Source organism: Podarcis liolepis, assembly GCF_965112155.1.
Source record: "Podarcis liolepis genome assembly, chromosome: 2".
Classification (NCBI taxonomy): Eukaryota; Metazoa; Chordata; class Lepidosauria; order Squamata; family Lacertidae; genus Podarcis; species Podarcis liolepis.
In genome coordinates this window covers 67,505,819-67,522,687 of record NC_139555.1, presented here as the reverse complement: position 1 = coordinate 67,522,687, position 16,869 = coordinate 67,505,819, and the positions used below count along the sequence as shown (strand labels likewise).

Here is a 16,869-nt window from a genome sequence, read left to right as displayed (position 1 = left end):
CAGGAGCATGGGGTTAATTGGGAGTGGGGCATGTTGTTCGGGAGACCATGGCTCGACACAGGTCTGCACATAATTCAGCGTCTGTGTTGCCTCTTTTTTCCTTTTCCTAATACACAGCCAGAATGATGATAGTGGCAGCAACATACGGTAGTTAAGACCCAAAAGAAAATGAGAGAGAGAGAGAGAGAGTTAGTTGTTGGAGCCAGGGGCCATCTTAATATCAGAGCTTGCTTTTTGAGCAGATCTGAAGATCCAAATCTGCCAGTCTAAACTAGTTTGAAGCTCCTTTTCCACTTCTTCTTGTTGTTGTTTAGTCGTGTCCGACTCTTCGTGACCCCATGGACCAGAGCACACCAGACACTCCTGTCTTCCACTGCCTCCCGCAGTTTGGTCAAACTCATGTTCGTAGCTTCGAGTTTTCACTATATATTACACACACGTGCGCGCGCGCGCACACACACACACACACACACACAGACTGTTCTGGATTCAAAGTGTGCTCACAGCCAAAACAAAACTATTTCTAAATAGCTTTTCTCTAGCACAAAAGTTCCTTTTCAGGTTTTCAACATCAACTGAAAATTCCAAAGTCCTCAATTTTGCAATCTCACCCTGTAGGTGTGTTTCATATCCGTGGCATTAAACCCTCTTTGGTGACCCATTGAGCAAAGAAACTGCCCTATTAATCCTGCATGCAAGGTGACCCAGCACCATCAAACACAATCCTGATATTCAGATCTGAAAAGCAGATCAACAAGTCTTTCTCAGCAAATGTCAGAGACAGATCTATTATCTATTCGTTTAAAAGATTCACAGACACCCTTTCCACAGCTGCTCAAGATGAAGTTATATGAAATTATATGAGCTTCCAGCACATATAAAAACACAATAAAACCCCTTGTAAGCACATATACAGCACCAGATTTTGCATTAATAGATATCCCATGTCATGCATAGCTCATCTATGGTGATAATACCAAGGTTGCAGGTTTGATCCCCATATGAGACAGCTTCACATTCCAGCATTGCAGGGGGCTGGACTAGATGATCCTCAGGGTCCCTTCCAACTCTCCAGTTCTATGATTCTATGCATATCCATGTTTCTCAGATAGCCCTATTTTATTTTTATTTTTTTAAACTGACTTTGGGCTAGATTGGATAGCTCCCATTGAGTCCAGCCCACTCCATGGAAAGAGAGAGAGCTGACTCCAGCTCCCCACTTCTCTTGCGTATCTGCCCTACTCTAGATGTCTCTCCATGCCCATGTGGGGTTGAAATACACCTTGTGCATGTAAAATCCAAAGGGCATAGGCAAAATAAAGTTGGTCTCCATAAAACAAATCCCAGTATCTGGCCATTGGATATGTGGCATGTTTGCTCTCAATTTTATATACACCCACACACCCCCAAAGATGTGTAAGGACAATTGTAGACAAGTTGGGTGGGCAAGGAGAGCAAGCACTTTCTTGCACACTTCCAAGCCTATTGGGCTAGACCAGGGGACAAACCTCACCCAGTCCTGCTCATAACTTGAAGGCAAAGAGAATACAGGTAAAACCATTTAAACAACGTTTTCAATCGGAAGACTGGAGGTTGTGTTGTTTTAGTTGCCAGACGCACTGAAAACAATGCATAGTTTGGGCAACACGGGCAATAAATGTATGCAAAGCACTTGTTAAAGGAGAGTTTTTGCCACAGGGTTCTCTGCAGTTCAGGTCCCACTGATATTAATTACATCAAGGGGGGCAAGAAAAGAAGCAGAAGCAGCTGGCTTGAAGTTCAAAAATCTTTTTGTGACTTTCCACTGCATCACTCTGCCAGAGAGGTGCCTTATTTATCATTTTCATCTCCCAGCTTCAGGCAACACTGGTTATATTATTGTAATTACAAGGGCATTTAGAAGATATCCTGGTGCCATTGATCTGAAGCCATGCACTCTGCCTCCATTCCCTTCTAATAAAGAAAGGAGCAGAAAAGACTTCAGACAGCAGTAACATTTTTAGGAATATTAGTAATATCCCCCCCCTAAAATGGGGACCACACAATGTGCAGCTGACTGTATGGTTGCATCCCAAATCTGAACACTTTTTTTAACGGTATGTATTCAAACATGCAAAATGTCAATGTTTGGTTCACCGTAATTTCTGCTTTAAACCAACTACCTGCTAGATGAGGAGGACGTTCTTATTGTTACATTTCATTCTTCCTGGGGCAAAATATGCTTGGGGTGGGAGTAGGTAGGATTATCATGTGGCTATCATGGGAAAGAAATTAATAATAATATTATAATAATTTATTATTTATACCCTACCCCACTGGCAGAGGAAGAAGGGCGTGGGGGGAGTGCACCACCCCTGGCAGCGCAATCCCAGTCGGGTTCCATTGCAGCTGCCCCCCCCCCCCCGCGCGCTGGGCGCCTTGCCCCCAGAACGCACACCACGCCCCCAGGATGTGCACCACACTCCTGCGGGTGACACGCCCACCCAGGACGCGCGCCAGCCCCACCCCCACCTGCTCTTCGCTCCCAGTGCCAGAGCATGAAGCTACGTCACTGCCCCACCCATCTGGCTGTGTTCCCCCAGCCACTCTGGGCGGCTCCCAACAGAATATTAATAATATTTTTTTTAAGCGATAAAACATCAAACATTAAAAACTTCCCTAAACAGGGCTGCCTTCAGATGTCTTCTAAAAGTCAGATAGTTGTTTATTTCCTTGACATCTGACGGGAGGGTGTTCCACAGGGCAGGCACCACTACCAAGAAGGCCCTCTGCCTGGTCCCCTGTAACCTCACTTCTTGCAATGGGGGTACCGCCAGAAGGCCCTTGGAGCTGGACCACAGTGTCTGGGCTGAACTATGGGAATGGAGACACTCCTTCAGTAAAGAGTCAGACACAGGACTGAAACACACCCAAATGTCACTGAAGGGAAGAGCTATAGCTCAGTTGCAGAGCATCTGCTTTGCATCAGAATGTCCCAGCTTCAACCCCAACATCTCCAGGGAGGGCTGGGAGAGACCCCCTCTGAACCCCCAGGAAAGCTGCTGCTAGATGAATCCGTGGTCTGATAAGGAAACTTCCTATGCTAAATATGCTTACTGGGATGATGCCCCATTGAACAGAATGAGAGTGGATTTTGAGTTAGCATGTATTGACTGGGCTGTAAATATTCAGAGGGGGGGGGAACCATATGGTACTGCCCATGTAGGTATGAAATCTCATGTTTTAGAGCACTTACACAAAAAAGACTTTTGCTTGGTGCTTTTTCTCCTGCATTCCAAGCCCACAGGCAAGGGAGCATTTGTGATGAAGCACTCGGTTTTTTAATTCCCCTCCTGCACTCTCAGCTGATTAGAGAAAGCTGTGCCTCCTTCTTTTCACGAACCACATGTTTTCTTGTTACTGCTAGTTTGCACACATGTTCAAAACACTACATATTTCTTAAGAAGTATGGAACCTGTTTTCTAGCAAGGTACACCATGCATGTTCTTTACCTAAACAGATTAGAAAATGTATGGGGAACTTTTGATCCACTAGATCAGAAGTTTTCAACCTTTTCGAGTCCACAGCTCCCATGACCAACTACCTTCTTTCTGCGGCACCCCTGTGGGGCTCAGGAGCCCAGTTATGTCACCCCTTGCCTACAGAGCTGGCAGCCTCTTACCCTGTTTCAAACACCCTCCCTTGTGGAGTGTTCCCTCAGACTCCTCTCCCGTCCTCCCTCCTTGGGAGTCCTCTGGCCAGCCACTGCTGCTGTTCCTGGTCTCTGAGCTCCCCCACAAAGAGATGGTCCTCCTCACACTGCCCCACAGGGGCCTGGGAAGAGGATGTCCCCAGCCTTAGTTGCCCAACGGAGACTGGCAGAGATGAACGTGAGGCCAGCAACTTACCTTGGGAGGCAGCAGTGGCAGCAGTGGGCACCACCAGGCCTGCATGGGGAAAAGCTCCCCTTTGGTCTGGTGGACTGGCTGGCTGGCTTGCTTACTCCAAGGCCGCCTCAGCTCCTGACAACCAGCATCCCACTGCCTCAGGGGCACCATTTGCCTGAGGAGCTTGTAGCCAGGGGTGCTTCAATGAACAGCTGTGCAAGCCTTTGGGAAGCAGAGACACAAGAGGGCATCAGAGGAGGAAGGGAAGGAAGGAAAGAGGGATGGATGTCAGTGTTGTCCATGGCACCCCTGACCATTATTCAAGGCACCCCAAGGTGCCACGGCTCAGTGGTTGAAAACCACTGCACTAGATTATGATGATGATATGTTTATTTATGCTTCACCTTTCCTCTGATGGGACAGAGGAAAACAAGTATAGCTAAAAACATAGACTATAAATTCATTACAAAACAATTAAACATTAATGCAATTAAAACTATCTACAATACATTTAAAATATGCAAGTAATTACAATCAGTGCTTTTTTTCCCCTAGAAAAATAGGTGCTGGTTACTCACCATAAAGTTGTTATAGTAAGTGGCACACTTTTTAACAACAAAAAAGAGGTGTCGGTACTGCATACCATTGAGTACCTCCTGGGGGAAAAGACTGAATTCACCTAATGTTTTGCCGTGGCCCTTCCATCCAGCCACTTCATGTTACTGTGTTCTGACGTCCACACGTACCTTCTCCATGGGGGCAACAAGTCAGATGGTTTGTTTGCCCTGTGGGAACAGTACTCCCACAAGCAGGACAAAAGAAAGTGGCAGGCCTTCCCACCCCAACTTGGAAGGACAGGCATGTGCTTCACTCTCAGACTAGGTGAGGTGAGAGTTCATGTTTTTTCCCCACTTAGCAGATTGGTTATCCGTCTCCATATATGGCGGAAGCCCTCAAAAACACCTATGGTGAGCTCATTGCATCTGACAGGTGATTGCAAAAGAATGACGTGCAAGCGAATGTGGAGCAAACCAACACACTTTCTTTGCAGCATTTCTATGAAAAGCAGAGCCACTGTATTGGTGCAGTGGGGTGTGTGTGTGTGTGTGTGTGTGTGTGTGTAACGCAAAGTCAAGTGTCAGCAATAGGCCACTGTTCCAAGAGTGGACACAGCACCAGCCTTTAGAACTAATGCTCAGCTTGCTCTGCAACAGGCTTCCTAGGCGGGTTATTAGGTCGTTACTTTTCATTTATGGACAGAGCACCAGGGAGGTATCTCTGACGCATGCAGCCGAGAGGAATGCATCTGTATAGCTTTCAGTCTTAATCACTGTGTGTGTTTATGGTTCCTGCAGTCAAATGCTGTTTTGACAGGCCACAGCCTACGTGGCTGTAACTACTGTCAAGCAGTTGTTTCTTTCTGGTCTCCCTGCTGCGCAACATGGGAAATGGCCAAGTTATCTCAGTTATGAGTTTCAGATGTTTACAAAGCAGCACATAATTGCCCCACTTGTTCCTACAAATTGATCTGCAGCCAAACCTCTTTAGAAATATCTAAAAAGGCCGGGACCTTTGGAGTTCTACTATTTACTACAAATCATTAAGGCAGGGGGAGAAGATGTCATCATTGCAAGTGTCCACGGAATGAGACTTCTTGGATATATATAAATACAGGGATTCCATTGCTGGGGAGCATTGGGAGACTGGACACCACCAAAAGCATCCGCACCAAATCACACTATCTGCATGATGAAGGCTGCAGCTGTGCTGTTCCTCCTCCTAGGACTCTATTGCTGCTTCTTTGCCTCAGGTGAGTATAATTTTTTTTTTACTTCATGCTCAATGAAGATGTTGACCCAGTGTGCAGCAGCTATGAAAAGGGTAATTGCTATATTATTTTCTTTATAATTATTAAGATTTCTTACCCGCTTTTTGCCATAAGATCCTAGGGTAGGTTATAACAGTCTTTAAAAATACATTCCTAAACTCAGTTAAAACAATTTAAAATCAGAAGAGTAGAGTGGGTTACATATATTTTTTTTGCATGCATTCATGCATGCATGTATGTACGTACACACACACTGGATTAAATGTGCCTTTTGTCTGTTCTGGGAGGATCAGGGAGTAAATAGAGTTACGCAGTCCAATGGGAATGCCTTTGCTCAGTGCCAGAGCACATGTGTTGCATGCAAAAGGTTTCGTGTTTAATCCTAAAACCCTGGAGAGACACTGCCTGTCAGTGCAGACAATACTAAACTAGATAGATCAGTGGTCTCTTTCAGTTTAAGGTAGCTTTCTATGTCCTGAAGGACAACACAACTCACACTCACCTTGACTCTGATACACCCAGCTCTCTGAATGTCACCTGTCTTGAAAAGAATGATTCATGTCATTAATGGATATATTTTAAAATGCAGATTAATGGCAGATTAAATTGAGGGATTATACCAAAATGGCAAAAATAATCAGAAGAATCAGAAATCAGGAAAACCAAAATTTTAAAAAAGAATGAAGTAAATTTATAATTTATCTTAAAAACCATTGTAAACAGTTAAAACTATTAGTAGGACTGGAATAACACTTGTAGTTTAATGGTGAATTTTGGATATAATGGAGATGTAAAAGATCTGGATTATTATAAAAGATGCAGGAGGAATTTATATTAACAATAGGACCCACAAAGGGGAGGAGGGAAGTTCAGGAGATTCTATGGAATCTTGTCTTTATGTTGTATATGTGATTGTAAAGCTGTAATTTGAAAAACCAAATAAATAAATTAAAAAGAAAATGCAGCCGAAAAGGTAAAATTTATTTTTAGGTTTCAGGGCCAACGGAGATAGCCTAGGGCTTCCTTTTTGCACAATAGGCCCATTGGGATGCGGGTGGCGCGGTGGTCTAAATCACGGAGCCTTGGGCTTGCCGACTGGAAGGTTGGTGGTTTGAATCCCGAGGGATGAGCTCCCGTTTCTCTGTCCCAGCTCCTACCAACTTAACAGTTCGAAAGCACCTCAAAGTGCAAGTAGATAAATAGGTACCGCTCCGGCGGGAAGGTAAACGGCGTTTCTGTGCGCTGCTCTGGTTCGCCAGAAGCGGGTAGTCATGCTGGCCACATGACCCGGAAGCTGTACGCTGGCTCCCTCGGCCAATAAAGCGAGATGAGCACCGCAACCCCAGAGTCATTCACGACTGCACTTAACTGCCAGGGGTCCTTTACCTTTAATGCACATAAGCAATGTGAGCGTGCTAAACTTTTCTCATTACAAGAGATGTGCATTTGCTTCTTATACCAGTAGCCCCTTGAAAGGCCCGTGAGGGACGTCAGTATTCTCATCTCCATTTTGCAGATAAGGAACTGAGTATGACTGGTAGTGGCTACCCTGAGACCACCCAGTGAAGACATAACGAAAGTAAAATTTGAAACCTGAAATCCGCAGGTCATCATCCTAGCATCAACAAACTAAATGAACATAAAGAGAGTAGTGACCAGTGGCAAAGGGCTGCCTGGACCACTTTGCAGCTGCCACCTGGGAGGGATCCTAGTTGTTTTAATTGGTGCAGCTAGGTGGCTAAGGCCAAGAAAGGAGTCTTTACAGAGCAGCAGAGGTATCAGCAAAGTTACACCATCTCTTCAAAGACCTCTACATAGGCACCTCCACACACAGTGGCCTTTTTGTGCTCTCCAGCCCTCCCAGGCTTGCCACTGGCCAGGGTGACGTAAGGACCACACACACAATCACATAAGGCTGGTGTTGTGCAAATTCTATGAACACTGACTTTTAGCACAGTGCTCTGAGTGGTTTGCCACAGGTGTGCCAAAGGTGAATGCGTGGGTAGTTCCGCTCATTCATATTATTATCATAAGAACCAGCATTTCATGTATCTTGATGAATTTGTATGTGTATTCCCAAGGGCAATGAGGATCAGGCTGTTTTATTTTTGCTTTCTTACACTGTAAAAGAAAATATAAAATTGAGAAGCTTTTACACAATAAGCTTTAATTCGGTTTTTAAAAATGGTTTTCATCTCTGTTGTTTCTTTGCTTTCTCTTGCAGATGCTCGTCATTCCTATGAGCCACAGGTGAGTCCATCTGTTGATTGTTTCTTGTGGATATCTAGATAGCAATAGCATTTTTGAGCAAGATCCCTTGTACGGAAACTAAATAAAAAGCCTGTCACTACACTACCATGAGAAATGGAGATCCTGAAACAAATCTTACCATATTCTCTCAGTACAAGTCTCATAATGCATGTTCCAGACATGTGATGATCCCTTGCCTGAATTCACATCCATTGGACCTCTGAGAACAGACAGGAGGAGTGGGGGCAGCTTTAAGTATTCTGGCCTCAAGTCCTGCACGTCACAATTTCTTTGTGAATCCACAAAATATGCCTGTATCCATCCAGACACTGGTCACAGGAGACATACTGTCTCTCAAAACATAATGCAATTCTTTCTGCTGAGAGCATAGTTCTGGGAGTCTGAAAAGGCAAAGTTCTGTTCATTCGGAAATAAATGATATCAAAGATGAAACTTCCAATACCATAATGCCGTACTCCTTAGAGTACTCCTCAGAATAGATCCATTGAAATCAATAAACATGACTAGCTTAGGTCCATTTATTTTAATGGCTCTACTATACTTTGAGTTGAACTTCATTGGAGGCAACACATGACTATAACTTGGAATTCTGTGTTTACATGCCTGGCGAAAAACAATAATAAATAAATAAAAAGGGGGCAGGCGTTGTGGGGGTGGAGTGGGGGGATTTCGACAACTACCAGTGCACCCAATGTGTTTTGATTATGTATGATTTTGGTTTTATGTGCTATCCATGGAACACAACCCCTGCATATGTTGCTGGTCTAGTGTATAGTTCTGGCACTGCCACTCCTTAAACTGAATACTGAAATAGGTGCAGAAGAGGGCAGCCAAAACGATCAAGGGTCTGGGGTTATGTGCTGTCTTTGCTCACAAACCTACTTGAGCTGATTCCATTTTCTGTAACCAGGAAAAGCACATATGCTTTGGAGTTTGCATAATTTCCCCAAGGCTAAAAAGGCGAAGAGAGCAATTCAGTCAGGATTTAAATTCAGCAGTGCCAAAGTGGTCGTGGTTTTAGGAAGAGAACCTTTCCCTTTTCCAGGTTGACTGCAGTGCTTATATGAAGCTTTCCGACAGGACCAAACCTAAAGGATGCACCCTGGAGTACTTCCCAGTATGTGGTTCCAATGGCCAAACATACACCAACAAATGCCTCTTTTGCAGAGCAGCCATGTAAGTAGGAAAATATCACTCCTGAATAAGTGAAGCAGAGATAAGCTACTTTTGTGAAGGGGGCACATGACTCCTATAATGTGATAGACTCATTCAGACATCAATGCTAGCGTTGTTGTATTTACAGCTGTACATAATAGTGCTCTCTCATGCCCATATAAGTAAATGCACAGAGTACAATAACACATTTCAAGGCAGTCATCCTCTGAGCCAATGCCAGCAAGCCTTTCCTCATATCCTCAAGGTTAGTGGGTGGCGTCAACACAAGGGATGAGAAATGATTTCAATTTTGCTTGCATTTTAATGAGAAATCACCTAATTTCTACTTCTTAAACCAATATGTGAACTGAAACACAACAATCCTTTGAAATTCATGCTTCTCTGAATTTTGCAACATCATTAGAAACATAGGCAGCTGCCAGATGCAGAGCCAGTCCATTGGTTCACCTAGCTCAGTATAGTCTACACACCAACTGGCATCAGCTGTCCAGGATTTCAGGCAAAGGTCTCTCCCAGGCCAGCCCTACCTAGAAATGCCAGGGATTGGAATAAAATCTTCTGTATGCAAAACAGGTTCTCTACCACTAAGCTGCACCACTTCTCCTAGCAGGCAATGCATATATTTGGGTGAAGTGTGCATTAAAATGTATACATTTGTGAAAGTAACATACAGAAATGCATTCTGTTCAGGGAAATTGCTTGTAAAAAAAGAATACACGTTATTCAAAACTGCATGCAAAATGTGCACATTAGTGGAGATTCACACTAATATGCTGGCAAATTATCATGAGTTATGTGAGAAAATTCTAAAACCACTGCAGAAATGTGGAAAACTGAAATTAAGATGGTGAAAATGAGAAACCGAGAGAAACCAAAATGGACATGTTTGTCCATCCCTAAACCCACAGAAATTTCATTTCTGGAACATGGGGGATCAGCAAAGGCACTGAATCAAGATTTTTCTCTAAGGCTATGCACTTAGGGCACTAGAGCTAGTGCAGCTGAACTCCAAATCAAGGTTCCTGGTTTGAAGGTTGTCTCTACTGTGAACTCACTAGGTGGCAATAAGCAAGCAGCTCTCTTTCCAGCATTCGGCCTAATAATACTGACCTATCTGGGGTCACATCAGGGGTGATGTGAGCTGTAGTCCAGCAACATCTGGAGGGCCACAGGCTTCACATCTGTGTCCGATCAAATTGTTGTATGGATTACAACCAAGTGCATATGTCAGACACTTGAAAACACTGTGCAAATGTTAAGCATTATTATTAGCTTTGTTTTATTTTCTTGTTTTCACCCTAGAGCAAGTCAAGGGAAGATCCATTTTAAGCAATATGGGAAATGCTGAGTCATTGCCGCACACGGTCTATGGAGACGTGTTCCGTTCATCTCTGGCAGCTCTGCCTTGCTCTTTTCAACTCATCCTGCCGCATCCTAATCCACTCAAGCTTTTGTTCTTTTCAAGTTTCTCCTGATCTGTTGATTTAAAATAAAGACCTCCCAGTCCTATATGGAATGATTAATTTTTAAGAAACATTTGCAGTAGCATACTAAACCAGGACCTATGCTCAGTGTTAAGTGCTTTCACTGCTACTTGACACACCCAGAATCTCCAGGGTCATATGGAGAGGTTCTATACCAGCAGCAGAGGCCTCCAGGAAATCAAGCACAGACATGGATACTCTTCTCATAAACTGGGGGAGATCTATGTGACAAACTATGCTGAAGGTTGCATCTGTGGTATAATGATCTCTGGCAGGCAACCAAGCCCCGATAAGAAGTAATAACTCTCCGGCAGTTTTATGTAAGTTTATTTACAAAAAAAAGACACATCCACAGCACGGCTTCTCGCCTCCTCGTATTTACAATAGTTGGTCAGTCTGAAATTTTGCCCCTCCCATAGCAGGAAGGACGCCAAACTCCCGCCTTTCCCCTCTTGCCCTTCCATTACCGTCTGATCTTATCCAGACTCCTAGCACAAGGACTGAGAGGCTGGCCTCCTCACTGCTACTCGACCCAGACTCAGACCTCTGCTTATCTGCTGGGCTCTGGCTGCATTCAAACTCTTCTTCATCTCGAGAGCTAACAGTTTTCCCCAGGAAAGGGAGTCGAACTGCCCTTTCTCAACTGACAGCCAACTCTGATCTGCAGAGGCTGCTCCTCGTTCATTTAGTTCAATTTCTGAGTCTAAATCTCCTGCACTCTGGGGGGGAGCGGACATTCCTGACATCTGGGAAGAATTCACACATATATGTGCTTCTTGCCAAAGGGAAGGCTGACAGCTTATGCTCACAAAGTAGGAGCCATATAATATAGGATCAGGGGCGTAGGAAGTGAGGGGCAGAGGGGGCGGTCAGCCCTGGGTGCCACTTTAGGGGGGTGACAAGATGGCCCCTACCTCCCCCCAATTGTAGAGCAGCCCAGGGAGCATGCAGTCCATATGGGCGCTGCTCTCACGGCGTCCGTACGAGCTGCCACACGAGCGGCATCCCGTATGGACTGTGCATGCGCACTCCGTACGAGATGCTGCACATGTGCACTCCATATGGGCTGCCCCACCCCCATGGTTCCTCCACCACTGTATATGATTTATAGTCATGTAAGAACAAATTCAGATCAAGCACCACTAATTAAACATGTGGCACTCCAGTGTCAATCCACAAAATCCACGGCCACTCGCCCCATTTTTTGACATTGGAATTGTTCTCTGTTGCCTGACAGGGCAATATTTAATTGAATACGGTTAAAGGAAAAGATGGCTTCAGCTGAACATTAGGAGAAACAACTTAGCTCTAGTAGCAGCTAGTTCCCTACATGAGCAGTGTTGGTTTCTCCTTAAGCGAAGGTCTTGAAGCAGAGGCTGAGACAGCCACCTCTGAGTTTCTTGCCTCAAGCAAGGGGCTGAAGTAGAGGGCCTACAATATCCATTTCAAGTCTGTGCCTTACCTAGGCTATTACTGCGTCATTCAGATCAGTACACACACACCTAATTCTAGTTTGTGCTGAATTTCCAAGAAATTACAAAATATGGATGTTTTTGTAGGGAGGGAAGAAATGTAATAAATATTAAAACTCATCCTTTTACATCTCTGTCCAATGAAATCCAGTTTTGCAGAAGGGGGAGTTTCACACCAAGGTGGGCAACACTTACATCTGGGCTTTGCTGCATCTCCACAGAAGGAAATTGTATCATTGGGGGATAGCCGTGGGAAAAACTTCTTCATGCTTCTAATCGCTCTTCAATATAATATTCAACAAGGGTGGTAATTTTAAAAAATGTAGGCGGGGGGTACTCTCAGAAATAGAGTCCATGTTTGTCCAGGCTTTACATATCATAACCAGCACCTTGGGATTGAGCCTAAAAGATAGTAGGGAGGCAGTATAAATGCTAGAACGGGTATAATGAACTTATAAATATTATTGTTAATTGTTTATTTGTTACTCGCAAGAGAAAAGGGTCTCTAAATTCTTTTTTTCAAGAACTTTCTAAGTTTAAAAAAACATAAAATCCAAGGTGCAGGAGGTTTAGCAATGCATTACAATAAAATTCATACAAAAATCCAAGGGCTTGGAAAAATTACAGCAAAATGTATCACACATCAAAATCATCATAATCTGTCAAATGCTTACAAAACATTATCAAGGGCAACCCTGTGTAGAACACAGTAAAAGTCTCCAGCAATTGAGTAATGGTGGCCAGGCACAAATTTGACAGAAGGGATCAGTCTTCTTAGCCTTTAGCTGCAGGTGTAACTTGGGCTTACTGGTGCAGCTTCAGATTCAGAAGCACCTCAAAGTTTTGATGCTGCACAAACAGCAGAGGATGAATCATATTGTTGATGGCAGCCCCTGTCATCTCTGTAGCTAACAAGACCTGCCAGATTACCTGCCCTTCCCCAGAAGGTCACAGGGCAGGTCACAGGAATGTTTAATACAACATTAAAACAATTTAAAACAAATTACAGTTACAGCTAAAGTCGGTCCTAAAATCTCTCTCTCTCAAGTGTCAAAAGGTAAAGAGGTCATCTTCAGTACACAATGAAAGCTGTATAATCAAGGTGCCAGACACACTCTGTGGGGAATGGAGTCCCACAATTTATGGGTTTTATGAAGAATGCCCTTTCCTAGGTTGTCATCCCCCTTTGAACCTCTGAGGGTGATGGAACTACCACAAGGGCTTCCTCTGCTGATCTTAATAGCCAAGAAGGTCTGTAGGGAAGGAGATGGTCTTTCAGTTATTTGGGGCCTAAGTTGTTAAGGGCAATAAACACTAGAGTGAGCATCTAAAATTGAGCCCAGAAACCAACTGTCAACCACTGCAGCTGTTTTAAAACAGGAGTTGTATGAGTTCTAAATGGAGCCCAGTCAGAAATCTGGCCACTGCATTTTGGACCAGCAGAAATTTCCAAGTTGTTTTCAAGTCATCTCGGTCTACACCATAACCAAATCCTACACTAAGCAAGGACTGAAACCAAAGGAAACCCAATTTATTCCATCGCCCATGTACTCAGCACCACTGGAGGGTTCCCATGTCAACTTTTTCTAAGGCAGTTTTTATTAGAGATAAACCTGCCAATCCCTCATAGCTGAGATTTCCACTGTAAATCCAGGAGCAAAATATCATGAACAAATATTGTGACACTGACATTACATCTGTTCATCCTTTGGTTTAGCCATTACTTCATTATTCTTCCATCAGTTTAGCAGGGAAAGTTGAGCAACTAGTGTTTGCAGGAAGGGCTTTAGGGTAGCCTTTGCTTAACTCTAACTTGAAATCACGGGACAAATTGCTAATTACAAAGCACAGCTAGCAACCTTGCAGAAAAAGATGTAAAGGTGAACAGGACAAAAGGCAAGTCTGTTCCTCATTCTTCGGGCATCAGTACTTCTGCTTGGGTAACCTGCTTCTAGTGTTCACTGAGGATGATTCTGAGAAGAGGGTGATTTTTCCATCAGGGTGGAGCTTCTGCCCCCAAGCATGTTGTCAAAGGCCTTCCTCTTGTCAGAAGACTTTAAAGGAAAACGTTCCTTAAGGCTGGACGGGGCAGTCTGGACAGCTTCCCCAACCATGAAGATGGCAGCAAGCCTCTCTCTGGTTCTTGTGGTGGCTATTTCCTGCCACATTTCAGGTAAGCAGCTTTCATCAAACTTCTCCATTGCAAGGCACGACTGCCTCCTCTGAAGAGGTAGGAAAGAATGAATAGGCAGTCAAAGGCATAAAAAGGATTAAGAACATGGCTGTCCAGGAACTTAATGATCCTGGGACAATTTGGCCCACAACCTGATTACTGTGAGATTTCGATCAGCTCCGGCCCATCTGGAGCTGATACAGGCTCGTCTTATCTTGAGCCCAAGCAGAGTGTAGTCCCGCAACGAAAGGATAAGCAGGTACTGTGCTACATGCTAAAGTTTATTTACAAGCTATGCTGAGAGCATACAAACCTACATCTTGCCTCTTTGAGAGCAGAGAAGCAACTCCCGTCTCTAACAAAGAAACGACAGAACTCTGAAAAACAGGAAACCAGTGTACGTCACATCCAGTCTCCCATTCCCGTGGGAACCCAACAGTAACTCTGACTGTGGAATGTAAACGTTGTCTTGTGACAAGCATTTGCTGCACAGTGAGGGAAATAGAAACCAGCAATTACTACGCCTTTAGCCCTATTTAGGGAGGTTTTTAATGTTTTACTGTGTTTTTAATACTTTGTTGGGAGCTGCCCAGAGTGGCTGGGGCAACCCACTCAGATGGGCAGATGGTGATGATGATGATTACCACCACACTGGGCATAAAAGCCTTTCTAAGCATGGCCCTTCTAATGTATTGTTTAAGTGAAGGTGTGCTAGTAATCTATCTATCTATGTTGCCAAGTTTTCATTGTTGGAGAACAAGCCAAATATACAGTGGCACCTTGGTTTTCAAACATAATCCATTCCGGAAGACTGTTCTGAAACATTAGAAAACCGAGGCGCAAAGGGCAGTCTGCAAATGCAATTGAGAAAATGGAAAGAAAGAAAAACTCAGTGGGAGCCATTTGACTTCTGAGGAGCATTCGAAAATGGAAGCATTTACTTCCGGGTTTTGGGCGTTTCTCAACGGAGACATTGGAAAACCGAGGTACCACTGTACTAAAATCAATGAAACTAGTGAACTCTCCACTTGCCAAACCATACACACAGAGAGACAAACATAGATCTATAGATATACAACTCTAAAGATCCATTCTCTAAAACATGATACACTGGTGATGAATCAGGCAGCAAAACTGCAAAAGATGCAATAAATTCCTCCCCCCCACCTCAATATCAATAAGCAAAACTTACTCCTAGCCCAGTTCACAGAACAGAGTTGAAAGAGACTTCAGAAGGCAACTAGTCCACCCAACCCCACTGATGCAAGGAATGTGCAGCATCCCTGGTAGATGGCCATCCTGTCTCTGCTTAAGAACCTCTGATGAAAGGGAGTCCAAGGCAGTCTGTTTCATGGTTAAACAGCTCATGCCATCAAGACATTTGCTCTAAAATGTAGTCAAAATCTCCTCTCCTGTAATTTAGGTCCATTGGTTCAGAACCCAGCTTCTGGAGCATGCATGATACCAATTTGCTCCATTTGTTACAGATAATTGACCTGATATTAAGGTGCCCCATTCGAGAGAGGTTTTCTCTCACCATACCTTGTATGTCTCCTTCTTATTCCAGGAGTCGCAGGACAGGGCAAACCACTGGTAAGTTCTTCTTTCCTATTTTCTCTTGGCTTTCCCCCCACCCCTTATGTTGCCCCATTGTTGCCTATCGTGTTTCATGTTTAGGAACCTGTGTGTGTGTGTGTCATGCATGATTCCCTAAAACGCACAAGATGTGGGAACTCAGTAAAAAAATGAACGCTGTTCAGAAAATGTGTTTTTAAAGTTTCATCATGCCATACCAAAGTTTCTTTGGACATTTTAATGTCTCATCCATATATTATTTTTAAAAATACCAAGAAATTGATCATGAGTCATAAATTGGCCAATAGGATGCAGCATAAAAATGAAATGACAGGTGCAATATTTTAACCCACTCATTCCTAGTCTAAAGAAGTAAGAGACCCTAAACTTCAACAGAAATGAAGTAGCAGCGTTATGAAACTCCTGGAAAATAGAGAGATTCCAAAGGTTTTGAATTGTGTTCCTGAAGAAGTTCTTACAGCTCTTAATGATATTATATATTTTATAAAGGTGTAATGTTGGGCATAGTAGGGTAAGGTGCAAGTAAGTGTGTGTGTGTGTGTGTGTGTGTGTGTGAGAGAGAGAGAGAGAGAGAGAGAGAGAGAGAGAGAGAGAGAGAGAGAGAGAGAGAGTGTAATTGGGGGTTCTGTCAACACCAGGAGTTAACACCAAGGTTAGCATCAGGAGTTTCAATGCTCAAGCCTCCTCTTAAAACCCATCAGCTGTGCTGAAAACTGAGTCAGGTTTTAGGATGGCAACCAAGGAGGAAAGTTCAGCAACAGAAGTTCCTTATATCACAGCCTCTCAGTCTGGTGGGCACTGCTTGTAATAATAATGATGATTATAAAGATGATTGACTGAATGGATACCCCACATAACCATGAAGACAATCTGCAGCGTAGGCACATCTGGTAGAAAAGTTACATATTTTCATGTCAGAAGACCTTTCCTCGTTCTCCTTTTCATGTCAGCATTGGCCTGCTTCTTTTCATACAAACTAATGAGACTAAAATATTATAAAGGT

At 43.8% G+C, this 16,869-nt stretch overlaps 1 protein-coding gene across 1 annotated transcript; it reads left to right on the top strand.

Annotated features, from left to right (window-relative positions):
- Positions 1-5,368: 5,368 nt before the first annotated feature.
- On the top strand, positions 5,369-10,625 carry LOC310699900 (ovomucoid-like). Its single transcript, XM_083488577.1, has 4 exons — positions 5,369-5,676; positions 7,919-7,944; positions 9,011-9,141; positions 10,444-10,625. Exons 1-4 carry the CDS (start codon positions 5,613-5,615, stop codon positions 10,487-10,489), a joined length of 267 nt encoding a protein of 88 aa, XP_083344703.1. The 5' UTR covers positions 5,369-5,612; the 3' UTR covers positions 10,490-10,625.
- Positions 10,626-16,869: the final 6,244 nt, after the last annotated feature.

Bases quoted from the DNA above. Each gene is read 5' to 3' on its own strand.
- LOC310699900 (XM_083488577.1), top strand. From the start codon at position 5,613: ATGATGAAGGCTGCAGCTGTGCTGTTCCTCCTCCTAGGACTCTATTGC. The intron at 7,945-9,010 runs GTGAGTCCATCT...TCCCTTTTCCAG, and splicing joins GTCATTCCTATGAGCCACAG to GTTGACTGCAGTGCTTATAT. The intron at 9,142-10,443 runs GTAAGTAGGAAA...TTTTCACCCTAG, and splicing joins CTCTTTTGCAGAGCAGCCAT to AGCAAGTCAAGGGAAGATCC.